The 13,679-nt window shown below is 36.8% G+C and overlaps 1 protein-coding gene and 1 pseudogene across 1 annotated transcript; one reads left to right on the top strand and one right to left on the bottom strand.

The window, feature by feature from the left end:
- The first annotated feature begins 1,419 nt into the window (after positions 1-1,419).
- On the top strand, positions 1,420-2,401 carry LOC122060854 (dehydration-responsive element-binding protein 1B-like). Its single transcript, XM_042623941.1, has one exon. The coding sequence runs from the start codon at positions 1,461-1,463 to the stop codon at positions 2,151-2,153; it is 693 nt and encodes a 230-aa protein (XP_042479875.1). The 5' UTR covers positions 1,420-1,460; the 3' UTR covers positions 2,154-2,401.
- A 472-nt stretch (positions 2,402-2,873) lies between these two features.
- Positions 2,874-10,637, bottom strand: LOC122061744 (annotated as a pseudogene).
- Positions 10,638-13,679: the final 3,042 nt, after the last annotated feature.

Genomic DNA, 13,679 nt, shown 5'->3' with positions numbered 1-13,679 from the left:
AAAAGGCAATGTGAAAAACTTAAAATAAAATGAATAAAATACAATATGTAGTGTATTATGCAATTAAGTTGGAGGACCACTACCAAATTATACATGTAACACATGACAAAATAGATATAATACATCATTATACTAAGAAAAAATACAATATACGATATATTAAATATGCAATTAAGTTAGAGGACCACCACCAACAAAGTAGAGTTGTGGCCACCCAAAAGCCATTCTATCCATTGGACGGTGAGAATGGCTAGCAGTAGGTGAATCTAGTCAAATTTGATTGCATTGACCATTGAAAAAACAAATCTTAAAATGAATAGTCATTCAATATGAGGACATCCTCCTCAATGCTTCACAATGTCAGTTCTTCGCATGGGAAAAAAAAAAATCCAATAAATATAATACATATGTTGCATTGACATAGCGTTGTTATTTTCATTTTTAAAAAAGAATGTGATCATTTCTCAAATCCAACAAATAGAATACATCATGTGGCACAATATATTCTTACATCGTATGATAATAAATATAACCACATCATATGAAATAGTGCTAGTATTTTCATTAAAAAATATATATAAATTTTTTTCAAAATTTAATAAATAAAATACATCATGTATCATAACAAAAATAAAAAAAAAAAAAAAAAGTTTCACTTCAATTAAATAAAATACATAGTACGGTACAATTGAATTTTACGTCATGTGACAAAATGAATATAATACATCATTATACTAAAAATATCATATATATATATATATATCATATACGTCAATTTGGAAAACCACACCACTAAATTAGACATGTAGCACATGACAAATTAAATATAATATATTATTTTATATTAAAAATATTAATTAAGTTAAAGGACCACAAAACCCATACAACTAAAAAAAAAAAAATACAAAAGTCACAAATTTGAGGTGTGGCTAACGGCTAACCCAAAACGTCATTTTATCCATTGGACGGTGGAATGGTCAGGAGTTGATGAATCCAATTCAAATTTGGTTGCATTTGGCCATATTTGAAAAAAAAAAAAAAAAAAAGACAAATCGGCGAGGAATTATGAAAACTTCGGTCAGATCGCCCACTTTGAAAAATATCTGGAAACAGAAATGTCCACCCACCACTCATTTCCTATGACTGGGTTCCTTACCAGACAAGTAGTCCCTTCAATTAAAGCTGTCGCACTTGCCCATGTAATCCTTCAACAAGGACACGCGTTACACATCCATCGCACTGTGCCTGGCTGAGGAAACAGCTGGCTGTTAAAGGACCCATCATATCCCATAAGACCAAAGCTCAGATTCCGTGTTCGCGTCCTTCCACCATCTCTCCCTTACTGTGGGACCCACCGTGGGTGCCCACTGCCCTCTCCCCTTATATATAACACTCTCTTCTCACTTCCAAACCAAATCAAGTAGCATCATCTGTAGTTACAACACTCTCCAACAGAAGAAATGGATAAGTTGTCATGGAGTTCAAACTCTAAAACACTGGAATTCCCAGGCGGCAGCGGCGGTGGTGCCACTAGTGTCTCCGACGAAGAGGTATTGTTAGCTTCTCAGCGACCCAAAAGACGTGCAGGGAGGAAGAAATTCAGGGAAACGAGGCATCCAGTGTACAGGGGAGTTCGAAAGAGGAACACTGATAAGTGGGTATGTGAAGTGAGGGAGCCTAATAAGAAGACTAGGATATGGCTTGGTACTTTTCCTACTGCGGAAATGGCTGCAAGGGCTCATGATGTAGCAGCAATGGCACTCAGGGGAAGGTCTGCTTGTCTTAATTTTGCTGATTCTGCGTGGCGGTTGAGGTTGCCGGAATCTTCTGATGCTAAGGATATACAGAGAGCTGCGGCTGAAGCTGCGGAGAGGTTTAAACCTGTGGAGAATGAGGAAATTTGTAGTAATGACATGAGGACAGAGGAGATTGAATTGATCACATCACCAGATACTAGTCACACTACTCCTACTACTCCTACTTCCTTGTTTTTCTGGAATGAAGGAGAAGAAGAAGAAGCAGAGTCTCTGTTTGGAATGCCTAGTAGGTTTAAAGACATGGCTTTACTCTCTCCAACTCATGTAGTAGGTGGCTTCAATTGGGATGACGTGGAATCTGATGCTGACATGGCTTTATGGAGCCACTCACTTTGAATTTTTTAATTTTTATTCTTTTATTCTTGTTAGAGTAAAACAGAGTTTTTGTTTTTGTTTTTTTTTTTTTTCTTCTTCTTTTTCCTTTTTGGGTGAGGGGATTCAAATTTTTGCTACAATTCTCATTACCCAATTCGTTTGATTTGTTTATTTGATTCAGGATTTATTCATTGTTTGACAATGAATCCTTTAGAGCAGCTTTGTACACAAGTTATATATAGTCGATTAATATAAGTTTTTGCTTCCAACCATCTCTGTCTCTGAAGGTCTGTTTAAGTTATTCTGCAACTCATCTCCAGAATTATTTTGAGTATATTAGATCACTTGTTGCACCCAGGCAGTTTTTCTGCAACATTATCTGCATTTTCCTGTATCACAAGATCCCTGTGTGACCGTCATCAGACAGATTCCCGTAAGGAACATCGACAGGTCCTGTAACTTGATAGATGCTGGTTTGCACAATCTCTAAAGAGTTATAATCAATCTGAACAATTACCCATAAACCATTTTCGAGTGTCAAAAACTCCTTTATCTCCAAGCAATATGTATTTGGGGAAGCGTTTCCCATGCGGGGTGGGGGAGCATGGCCCCTGCGTGTGAGGAAGCTTCAACAGGGGCGTCATATTGCATAACATGGCAGCGTGGCAGTCATTTCACTCCTACCTTGCATTGAGAAATAACACAAACACCACAGGACTAACTCCCACAGAACTAACTCCATTTGACAACAAGGATTAAGCGCGTCTTCCATATCTTATAGATTCCTTTTCAGTTAATTACAAAACAGCCAGTCTCATAAATTTCCCTTTCCATAATTACAAAAAATTCCCTCTAATGCAAAATATGATTCTGGGGCCTAGCCTGAAATATATACACTTTACATTAAAGACTATCCCCCCAACATTCTCAATTACAAAAGGGAGATGTGAAAACATATATTAAGGACCATGCTCTCTACAACAGAAGGTGACGCCTTACTGACTTAGATAAGTTAGGGCTGCACATCTTTCGCTTCCCTTCAAAAATTTCTGCCCCTTTTTCAGAATTCTTCGACGGATCTTCCCTCTGTTTTGAGTCTTTTGACTGGACCTGCACTTTTGTTGAACAGTATAACTCACTAATATTGAGCTGAACACCACTTTCTTTAGATTCACCCTTTCCTTTGGTTCCACCAGACTTCAAGCTGGATTTCTTCTTTTGTATTATTGACTCTTTCATTGCCTATAAAAGTATCAAAGAAAAACACGAAAAACATAAGAATCACTGTGTAATACATCCAACATCATGACAGCATTAGCAATGGCACTGGCAATACCCCTATACCATGAATACTGCTGAACTTTAACACTATAGCATATGTTAATGGCAATGAACATAAAGATCATCGGCTAAAAGGGGACTTTTACTCTTTTCAAGCCAAAGACATGGAACCTGTGCAAAACTGAGAAACAACTAGCATATCTCGAACTAGGATGAAATGATTGATCAAAAACATGGTTAAATACTTGGGTTTTCTTTCCCATCACTTTGCCAAGTGAAGTATAAAGCTTCTCTATTTGCCACTGGTAGTATATGGGTTAGTCCATGAGAAAGAGTACTAAGCAAGTATCTCATTGGTTCAGCTTCAAATGAGTAAAGGAAGTAGCTAAAATTACAAAAGATGCCATTTTGTATTTTATATTCATCTCTGTTTAATAGCATTGGTAATTAGCAACTTTCCTAGTTTACTTTGGACTAAAATTTGGCTATCAAGATTTATGTAAGGTTCTCTTATCACATGGACTAACCCATGTACTACTAAGTGGCAAATAGTGAAGATTATATTTCTCTAGGCATAGTGACACCTAGAAAGACCCTAAATACTTTGATTACTTTCCTTGAATTGTGAGCTAATTTATTGAATTAGATCATCAAATTAAGTTAACTTCCCTTATTTTCATTAAAGAGATGTACCAGTTGTAGGGCACTTGGTTTGAAGTTGAACAAAACTATGCAACAGGTAAATGGTTATCTCACGCTTCAGCATGCACCACAATCCCAAAGATGGAAACAGCCAGAAATTTGTATTTCTTTTAGCCCTATTTAAGTAAATGGTAAAATATGAATGCTTAAAATGGTCAAAAATGCATAAACCACTAGTACCCAACATCAGATGGCCAGGATAAATGACAAAATGTTGAGTCAGTACCAATATCAGGACTAATAAATTCTGGTACAGTAATGTTGATGCTAGTATTTCCACCAAAAAAAAAAATAGAATATGCATGTGTACAGTCCTAATGTCCTTGAGTAAATATTAATTGTTTTAACAGAGTAGAAAGCAGAGTGATGGCTCAAAATGAAGGGAGTTATATCTTGGGTTGGCCTGATCAAAACACCGGCCATAATTGTCACGGCATCTAGGCAACCAAGCCATTGGATGGGGGTCTGGACATCAAGGTGACACCAAAAAGGCACCCTTTGCTGCGCCTGATGCCTAGGCATCATCACCTTGACAACTATGCCACTGGCCTTGTTTTTCCTTTTTAACTTTCCATGGTTCAAGTACACCTATATCATAACCTGTTTAATTGGGACAGATTTAGATGGAAGTTGCCCATTATCATGGGCACAAGAATCGGAATCAGAATCGGATCGCCAATCTCGATTCTGGCCATTTTGGATCAGCCAATCCAAGTACAGATTCTAGGGTTATGACAGTATGGTCAATTCCGGCTGATCCAGATAAGAATCGTATCGGAATCCAATGGAACCAGTTGAGGTCCGATTCCTGGTTTTGAATCCCTGCCCAGTATAGAGTCCAAACCAGCTTTTTTCCTTCTTTATTCCCCCATTGCCCTGCCTCCGATGTGCACACATGTGTGTACATGTTGATAAATGACCAAAGTTTTATTCAAACGCGGAACAGAAAGATAACATATAATATAGACCAATAGGAGGAGCACCCATGGCGTCTAAGCCCGAAGGAGAACTACATAAACAGGCCAGGTCTTTTTTGGTCAACAGGATGAGGAAATATTGACTTGCCAAGTAAGCACAAGAATGAACCAGTGGCAGGACAAGGAATTCAACATGAAATGTTTAATTTTACAGTGACTACTAACCAAAAAGTAGAGAAAAGTAAGAAGATTGAGTAGCATACCTTTTCCAGCAAAAAATTCATCTACTTTCGATGGAAATGCCGCCTGAACAACCTCCACATTTTCATCAGTCAACAGAAACCAGCAGTCATCAGCAACCAGAATCTCTGGGACATCAGGCTCATCCTCAACAGACTCACTCACTCCAACCAACTGTCTTGTCTGTAGATCAGACTGTTCAGTTGGGGCCTTATGGATACCACTACCCACACCAGTGTTGGCTTTCTTCCATTTGACCACATAAAATGGTTGGCCATATCTTCTCTTCTCATGCAGACTAGAATTGAATTCATATTGTCCATATAACAAGCAGCCTTCTGTTGGATTTGACGCCATTTCTCTTAAGAAAATAGTGGATAACAATGGAAGCATCCTCTGCTGTATGTAGAACGGCTTCCAGTGTTGGTGGTAAACTAGGAAGTCAACTAGTGTGTCTGTCCTGGGGTTTTCCCACTGTAGAGAAGGGCCATTATTTTCCGCAGAACAAGCAGAGTAAGTGAACTGGGAAAATAAATATTACGATTTAAAGCTACTGTTTGAATTGATATTGATAGCTCAACCTCACAAAATCTTCCAAAAATTTATATATATATATATATATATATATACACATACATATATCTTCTAAAAGTTGTCATATCTGAATATTGCCCATGGTGATTTGGTCTGTTATTTCACATCTTAAAGTATGACACTGTTCAGTCACTCATTTGTGGCACAAATGGTGACACTAAAGTGATACTATGTAGAATTTTTAAAACCGTGATATACCATATCACCCTTCCCAAGTGCTATGCTTAAAACAGGCTTGGCTTAAGCCTCGATGCGAGGTGAAAAAGAAAAAGGTCCTTCACCCTAGGATTTTACTGTAACCTTCACTGTCTAATAGAAAAGTGGCTTTAGAAATCATGTCTTTATTAATTGATGTGGAACTATCATAAAATGTCACCTTCAAAAATCAGATTTTCAGCCTTCCTCAAACATTGGCACACAAGTCGCCGTCCTTTCTTCAGCTTTCTCAGAAGAGAAACTAAATATGTATCCCTAACTTTTGGATCGATCTTATATTAAAGTTATTGACTTGATGGAAAAGGAGTAATGCTTCTGGAAGAACTTGAGGGTAATTCACTCTCCTAGTATTGTGGTGGATTAACTTGAAAAGCGATATTGATTATGATAAGCTTGTGGCCCATTCCTCTTCTGCTATGTCATCTCAAATATAGATATGATTATGGGAAAAAGCCATAAAGAAAAAATCAAGAAGGATATGGAGGTTATTGGTGGGCATCCAGAATTAGTCAATTAGAGGAAAGACACTGGAAGGGCCAAAATCAAAACAAAAAACAACTACACTAGAAACAAGTATTTTCATCTGACCGTTGCTGAATGTGTGCTCTTACATTTTTCATACATTATCCCATTTCTCTTTTCCCCACATTGTACTTTGTTTCTATTATATTTAATGATTATATTATTTAAATTTTCAAGACTTATGGCATCAGTGTCACTTATTCAGGCCTAGTAAACTCAACTATCCCTTTTATCTTGGAAGAAGCTTCCTATTAGCTTTGGAGATAATGCTCCTCCACTTCGTGGAGGCGTCAGTTACACATCAATCTAAAACAACATATCCCCCCCCCCTCCAAAAAGCAGGTTGAGCCAGGACCAGCAATGAATTCTGATAGTAGTTACAGAAAATTCTCTTTCACCATCCAATAAAATAGGTGTCAACAAGCAACTAAAAGTGAATCAGGTGGTCAAGATGGTACGCCAAACCACAGCCAGAGCACTGATCAGAAACTCTGGACCAACTATCATACATACATGCTGACCAGAAGTAGAATAAAAAGTATGATGTTCACCCTTCTTGGTATAGGGGCTATCTTTGTCCTACTTTGCAAAAAGTGGCAAGCTAAAATAATGCAGCACAAGAACAATTGCAAGTTACTAAGTGGACAGGATATTTAGTATTTTCCACAAACCAGTCAACAGCTTTAAAACAAAAATATTATCCATTTACAGAGAAATGTATGCAAGTATCAGAAAATATTTTGGTGACAATCCAACTTCTTACTTCTAATCACAGATATACCTGTAAAATTCCCATGCTGATCACTTAAATACATTTCAATCATCTCATCGTTTGGAAAATTCTGCTTTATGGCAATTTTTCTGTAAACTTTGATTTGCCAATTTTCATGTTTCTTTAGTTCCTTACTTTTCCGACAAAGAAGTCAAAAAAAAAAAAAAATTTGTATTTAGAGGGAGGTGATTAAAAAACTTAAGTTTGCAATGAAATGCTGGGACAACTCATTACAAACAGGAACCGGAAGTATGGGACATGCAACCAGCTGAAGCAAATTAGATGCGCGAAGCCCCAGAACTAAGCAAACCATGAATTTTAGGAAAATAGTAATATCAGAGAAAAGATGTACCCTATCACAGGACAAGCATTCACATTTGAACCCCACTGGCTTTTGCATGCAATTTATATCACCAGTAGAACTGCAATACTCGCAAGCAAGCTTGAGATGAGCTCTTTTGTTGCCCAGGTGCCCACAAAATGAACAATGAGGAGATTTCATCTTAGGAGAGCTCTCATTCATACTTAGTCGAAAGCAATCACCAGTAGATTTATCACCATCCTGAAACAATGGCATCTCCCCAGTGCCTATTTCATGTAGCCTGCAATATATATGAAGTGTTTCTCACTAAAATAAGCTAAATAAAGCTGAGTCACCAAGCACACATGAACAAGAAAGTAAGCACCGAGCACACATGAACAAGAAAGTAAGTGCTACATTTCATACATTAGAAAATCATACCTGTTCAAAATCTCATCCTATGGAAACATCCGGACAAAGCGTAGAGCTGTCTCAAGCCCAATTCCTTGCACCCATTTAGGTCATGGTCATTTCCAACCAAAAGAGAGATGGCTACCAAGTGTTTCCTCTTCAGCCCAAGACTAGCTTCAATGTCTGACATGTAGTAGCATTCAAATAGTTCCTGCATAAAACGTCAAGCTTATACTTGCTAGGGAGGTGAAAAGGCAATTGAACAGAAATGCTATCTGTGCATGATCATCAAGGAAGAAAATGGAAAGAGTAAAAAGGAGGCTCCTGTGGACTGAAGCAAATATAACAATTCCAGAAAGATGAGACTAGTTTGCAGTGTGGAAACACTCCCATCATTCCTGGAGTTCCATGTAAGGGACCCTCCATTGCCGGATGCTCCAAGAATCTCAAGAATGCATCAGAATGTTCCAAAACTATCAGACAAGACTATCAGTTTCTATCCATGAGGGGGATGGGGGAAGAGGATTGAAGTGTGGGCAAGTTAGTTTTATTTGTTTAGTTTCCTTTTTCCACGGACTAAAGAATTACATTAATCTTAGCTCATTTAATATGTCTATCTACTCACCTGTTAACTTTAAAACAAATACCAGTGCTTATCTATCATAAGTTAACTACTTCTAGAGATTGTGTGCCTATATGTTTGCCTAAATCTGATGGATCGTTTAGAAAATTAACACATATAAAGTCCTCAAGGCAATAAATGTATGCCGCCATACTGTGGTTCCAAGAAAAATTTGTAACCCAGCAAAGCAGTATCCTCCCAGATCTTAACAAATCATATATAAAATTTTATGTGGCCTCAATTTCCAGGTATCAGTCTATCATCTACTCCAGTTTGTTCCCTAATTTGAATTTTAACACACTATGAAAAACCCAAAAAAGGTTCCCAAGTCCAGAAAAATAAGCTAGCTAATTTATGTCACCATCATGAGATCAGGTATAATTTTATCCAGTGGTTATACTGTGATGACAACACATTCACCCTATTGCAGTTTCTGGAGGCCACACATCTTAGAACACTAAGTCATGCTCTGCTGTATAGGAGTCTTGGTAAAATCCTAAGGATAGGAAAACTAGTAGTCATGTGCAACAGAGTACAGAACTTTTCTTTTCCTACTTCAATAAAATTTTAAGAAGATTCATTTACAAAACTATAACCTATTTAAATCCATCAAACAGTACATGAAAGAGCACTCGCGGGAAAGTGGTGGCACAGGCAGTGCAGATATTTTGATTGAAAAAAAATGTTTTGATCAAACAGCCAAGGAGGTTAAGGAAATTACTTTTTCTACTTTCTGATATTTTGATTGAAAAAAAAATAATAATAATGAACGTATTCAGCCCTTCATATGATATTTTCTTTCTTATTTTTTTAGTAAGGAAAAGGTACAGACTTCTCTAAAAGTTAAATTAATGATCACCTCTCCTAGTCGATGTCTAATACATATGAGAGAAGAGAAGATCAAGTTTGACATGTAGAAAGCGAGTGAACTAATAAGAATACACATTCTAAAAACACTACTACTTACTCTGGAGTTTCGCCGCAGGCATTTTACCACGCATTTGGCCCCAAAGAGGAAAGCATCACTATCAGCCGTAATGCTAGCATCTACGTGACCATCACCCCATTTAATTGAGAGAAAAGTGCTTCAGCTTCAGATTTTTCTGTTAGTACCGGCACTCCAAAGAGTTCAAGCAGTTCCCAGAACACAAAATACCAGTACTGGAAAAATGATAACCGAAAAAAGAGAGAATTAAACTAAACTACTATCCTCTGCTCAGCATTAGTTAAACCAACAATACTAGTAATGAAATGCATAAGAAGAGGAAGGAAAAGGGAATTTCTGGTGGAATTGCTCACCGCGCATTCCTGAAAGCTCGATTCCTTTCAAAAGAAACGCCATCCGCTGAATTCAAAGTAGTCATTACATCAACACCGGAAGAACGGTAGAAGCGCTCGATCCTCGCCCGTGACTTCAACGGAGAAGGAATCCCATCAACAACAATGACCGGAAAAGCTCCAAGCTGCAATCCGCAAAGATATTAAGGAAATTGAAAACAACAATGGAAGAAAGAATGGATAACAAGAAGCGAAATGGGAAGCAGAAAACCTTAGAAAAGAGATTAATGGTTCTGAAGAAAGTGACTCTGAGATGAGGATTTCTAGCTTTATCTCCCATGGCAGTCTCCTGTTGAACAATCCAGAAAGAAAGGTCCACTGCCACTGTCTTTTTCCTCGGGAAATCAAAATCTTCGTTTCGCGCGTAGGGTTTAAGTAAATCCCAAAAGTTTCCACACTGGCCTCCTCGCCCTAGCTCTAGCTCTAGCGAGCATTATATACAAATGGGCTAATATTTGGCTTCTGTGTCTTTCGATTCTTAGCCCATTAAAACTGATTAATGGGTTTCAAGGGCCGGGCATGGCCTCCAAATGTCTCATAACAAACCTAAGCCCAGGCCTCCACGAGCGGATCCTTTGGAACACACCATGGAACTCGTGCTTGCTTGCTACATTCACACTGAACTATTTCAATGGTGGAACTTAACACACTTGTACCTGGAACCTGTTCCGACAAATCCTTAACAACTAAAACTTAGCAATGGTTGAGGCTCAGTTCTAAGTCCATAGATGAAAAATCAGGTTTTTTTATTCAATTTTTCTTCTCAAAACTTGAAGAATTGGCCTAATCAAACCTAATTAGGGTGTTTTTTTTTTTTCTAATACTTTTCTTCTTTTCCTTCTCCGAGTGAAGAGGGACCAAGGTTATGATTGCTTCACAAGTGAGAAGAAAATAAGGGACTACTGTTGTGTGCGATGGACAAAAATTCTAAGGTTTTGTTTAGTTGTAGATTGAACTTGTGGTCTCTCAATGGGAGGAAAAAAAAAACCAGATCGTGCAGGGAAAATATCAAGTTAATTTATATTGATTTTGATATGTTTGGTCATTTTTTATACTTTGGCGAGTTTTCATGACTCTTGATCAGTCCCCCCCCCTTATCGTCAAAATCAAAACCTTTTTTTCCAACAATATTTGTAATGAGCATCCCATGTGTTTATTACATAGTGGTATCAATCAGTTTGACCAAATTGACTGATTGATCTAGCTTTGACTAAATACTAGTTAAAAAATGTCTTGAGGTAGGGAATTCACTAATAGTGACTACTAATCAAGAGGGTGATCATCCGTTAAATCAATGTTTGAACGGGCTTAATCATGTTACCTAGCCTACGGAGCAGATTTTTAGTGACCTTCTGCCATTAGTGGAAGAGGTTTTAAAGAACTCCAGATCTCAAACTAAGGGCTAATATTCACATAAGTAAGTAGTCAGTTTTGGAAAGCTTGTGTTGGGGTTCTATATGGAAGGCAAAAATAATAATCTCATATCTAGAGATATATATAGGTACTTAGGGACCATTTTTTTTAACATCAAACTTTTGATGATGAATTTTATCTAAGTCTCTAACAAGTGGTATAAGAACCAAGGTTGTGGCAGGGCATGGAACTCAATGTGTCTCCAATAATAAAAATCGGAGAAAATATCAATTGCTCTCACGTGGGGATTCCATATGAATGATAAATAACTTGACATGCAAACTTATAGGTAATTGAGCACCCTCAACTAACTTTTGAGTGAGTAAATATTCCCTTTGTATATTGTTGATGATTTGATTTCTTCTTTTAACTTGATACTCAAATTGGGGTCCATATGGACCTGCGGGCTGCGGGACTAGGGACTAGGGACTAGTCAAGCCGAAGGTCCAAAGACTTGGATACCCATTGTTAGCTGGAAAAAAAAAAACCTTGATACTCAATGAACTACTAGATCAGTACCCAAAAATAAAAATAAATAAAAGAGAACAGATATCGCCCTTGATTAGGAGAATTTCTTATTTTCCCTTAAAATTATACCTATATAATTACAAAATCTCCCTATAGTTTTACCTTTTTTGCATGGCTGGGAATAACAACAATGAACTGCGTCAAAGTGAGAGCCATAGGAATTAAAACTTAATTAATTATGTCAAGGATAGTGTAGGTATTTGAATATTTTAAGAGATTCATTGCTTACCAAAAAAAAGAGATTCAGTGAAAAAATAAATTAAAAAGAGGAAGCTAAGGGTGTTAAACCTTCGTTTGGTCCAATTTAAATCATTATTTTTAAAAAAATTTGGTTATGCCAACTTAGTTTGGTTTTAAATAATTGATCGGTTCTTATCAAAAATAAAATAAAACTTGATCGGTCCATAAAATAACAAGTTAAAAATCACAACCAATAACTATCGGTCTGTTCGATTTTGGTCCTTCATCGTTTTAACGGTTTCTTATTGGTCTGGTTTTGTACCACTTGATCGGTCTGTTGGTTTTGGTCTTTAGCAGTTTCTTGGAAAGAAATGAAAGGGGGAAGGGGGAAGAAGGCTTATACGTTTTGTTTTTTGTTTTTTTTTTTTTTGGGGGAGAGCAATGAGCTCATTTATTAATAAGCACTAAGGTTCATCCAACCACGAAGTGGAATTTGGCCAAAAGATCATGCACATTAGTAATCTAGCACTCCTGACTACCACCGTAGGAACATGACTAGGCTAACGAGATCTATGTCTATCTCTTTCTTTTGCTCCCCTTTGAAAAATCTTCTATACTCCTTCTGTTGGTTGAGTCACTAATTCTAGGAAAGTCGGCGATATACCTAACCTCCTCTGTCTACCATGACATATACAATTTAGAGCTTATAGTTTATACATCCTACACTGTTTAAAATTTGCCACCTACATATTCAGAATTAAAGGATAATTAATAAATGGATGGGTCTAATATTAAATGCATTATTTTAAAGAATTGCTTTAAAAGGCTAATAATTAAGGTGTAATAAGAAACTGCAACTAACTATGTGGACAATATGTTTCCATTTAATTTTGAGAGTTGGTAGGCAACTAACCATGTGGACGGTATACTTTTGGTTTAATTTTTGGGGGTTGAAGGAAGACTTTTTTTGCCTAATTGGCAACTTTTTTATGGATTAGATTCAGGTTTGTACATTGTCATAAACCATTGAAATGCCCCACACCATGCTTTTAGGTTGCAATAAAAGTTCTTTTACTTTTCTAACCATGTGGATAGTATATTTTAGTTTAGTTCCATGATATTCCTTAATTTTTTTCAATACCATATTTTGCCACTTGAAAAAACTTGATCCAGCTTAAACTTAACATGGTAATAGAGGACCTTGCGGTTAACCTGTAAGCAAAATTTCAAATTCCAAAAGAATATCTATCTCATCATGTCCACATGATTATTAGATGTTTTTAATTCTTAAATCGTATTATATTTTTTAGATGTTTTCAATTCCCCATTTGTGCATCTGCAATTGAAGTGGAGATTGTGATGTCAGATTGGCCCAGACACCACTTAAAATACTAGATACACAAATATGCTAATTAGATATACAAAGACTTAGAAGAACATAATACATATTTGAAAATAACATAAACAATTGTTAATACCCCTTATAAAATTTTAAGACCATGATATATAT

Source organism: Macadamia integrifolia, chromosome 14, assembly GCF_013358625.1.
Source record: "Macadamia integrifolia cultivar HAES 741 chromosome 14, SCU_Mint_v3, whole genome shotgun sequence".
Taxonomy (NCBI): domain Eukaryota; kingdom Viridiplantae; phylum Streptophyta; class Magnoliopsida; order Proteales; family Proteaceae; genus Macadamia; species Macadamia integrifolia.
Note: the sequence above shows the minus strand (reverse complement) of the source record. Positions and strands in the feature narration are given on the sequence as shown.

Coding starts and splice junctions, on each gene's coding strand:
- LOC122060854 (XM_042623941.1), top strand. CDS start 1,461: ATGGATAAGTTGTCATGGAGTTCAAACTCTAAAACACTGGAATTCCCA.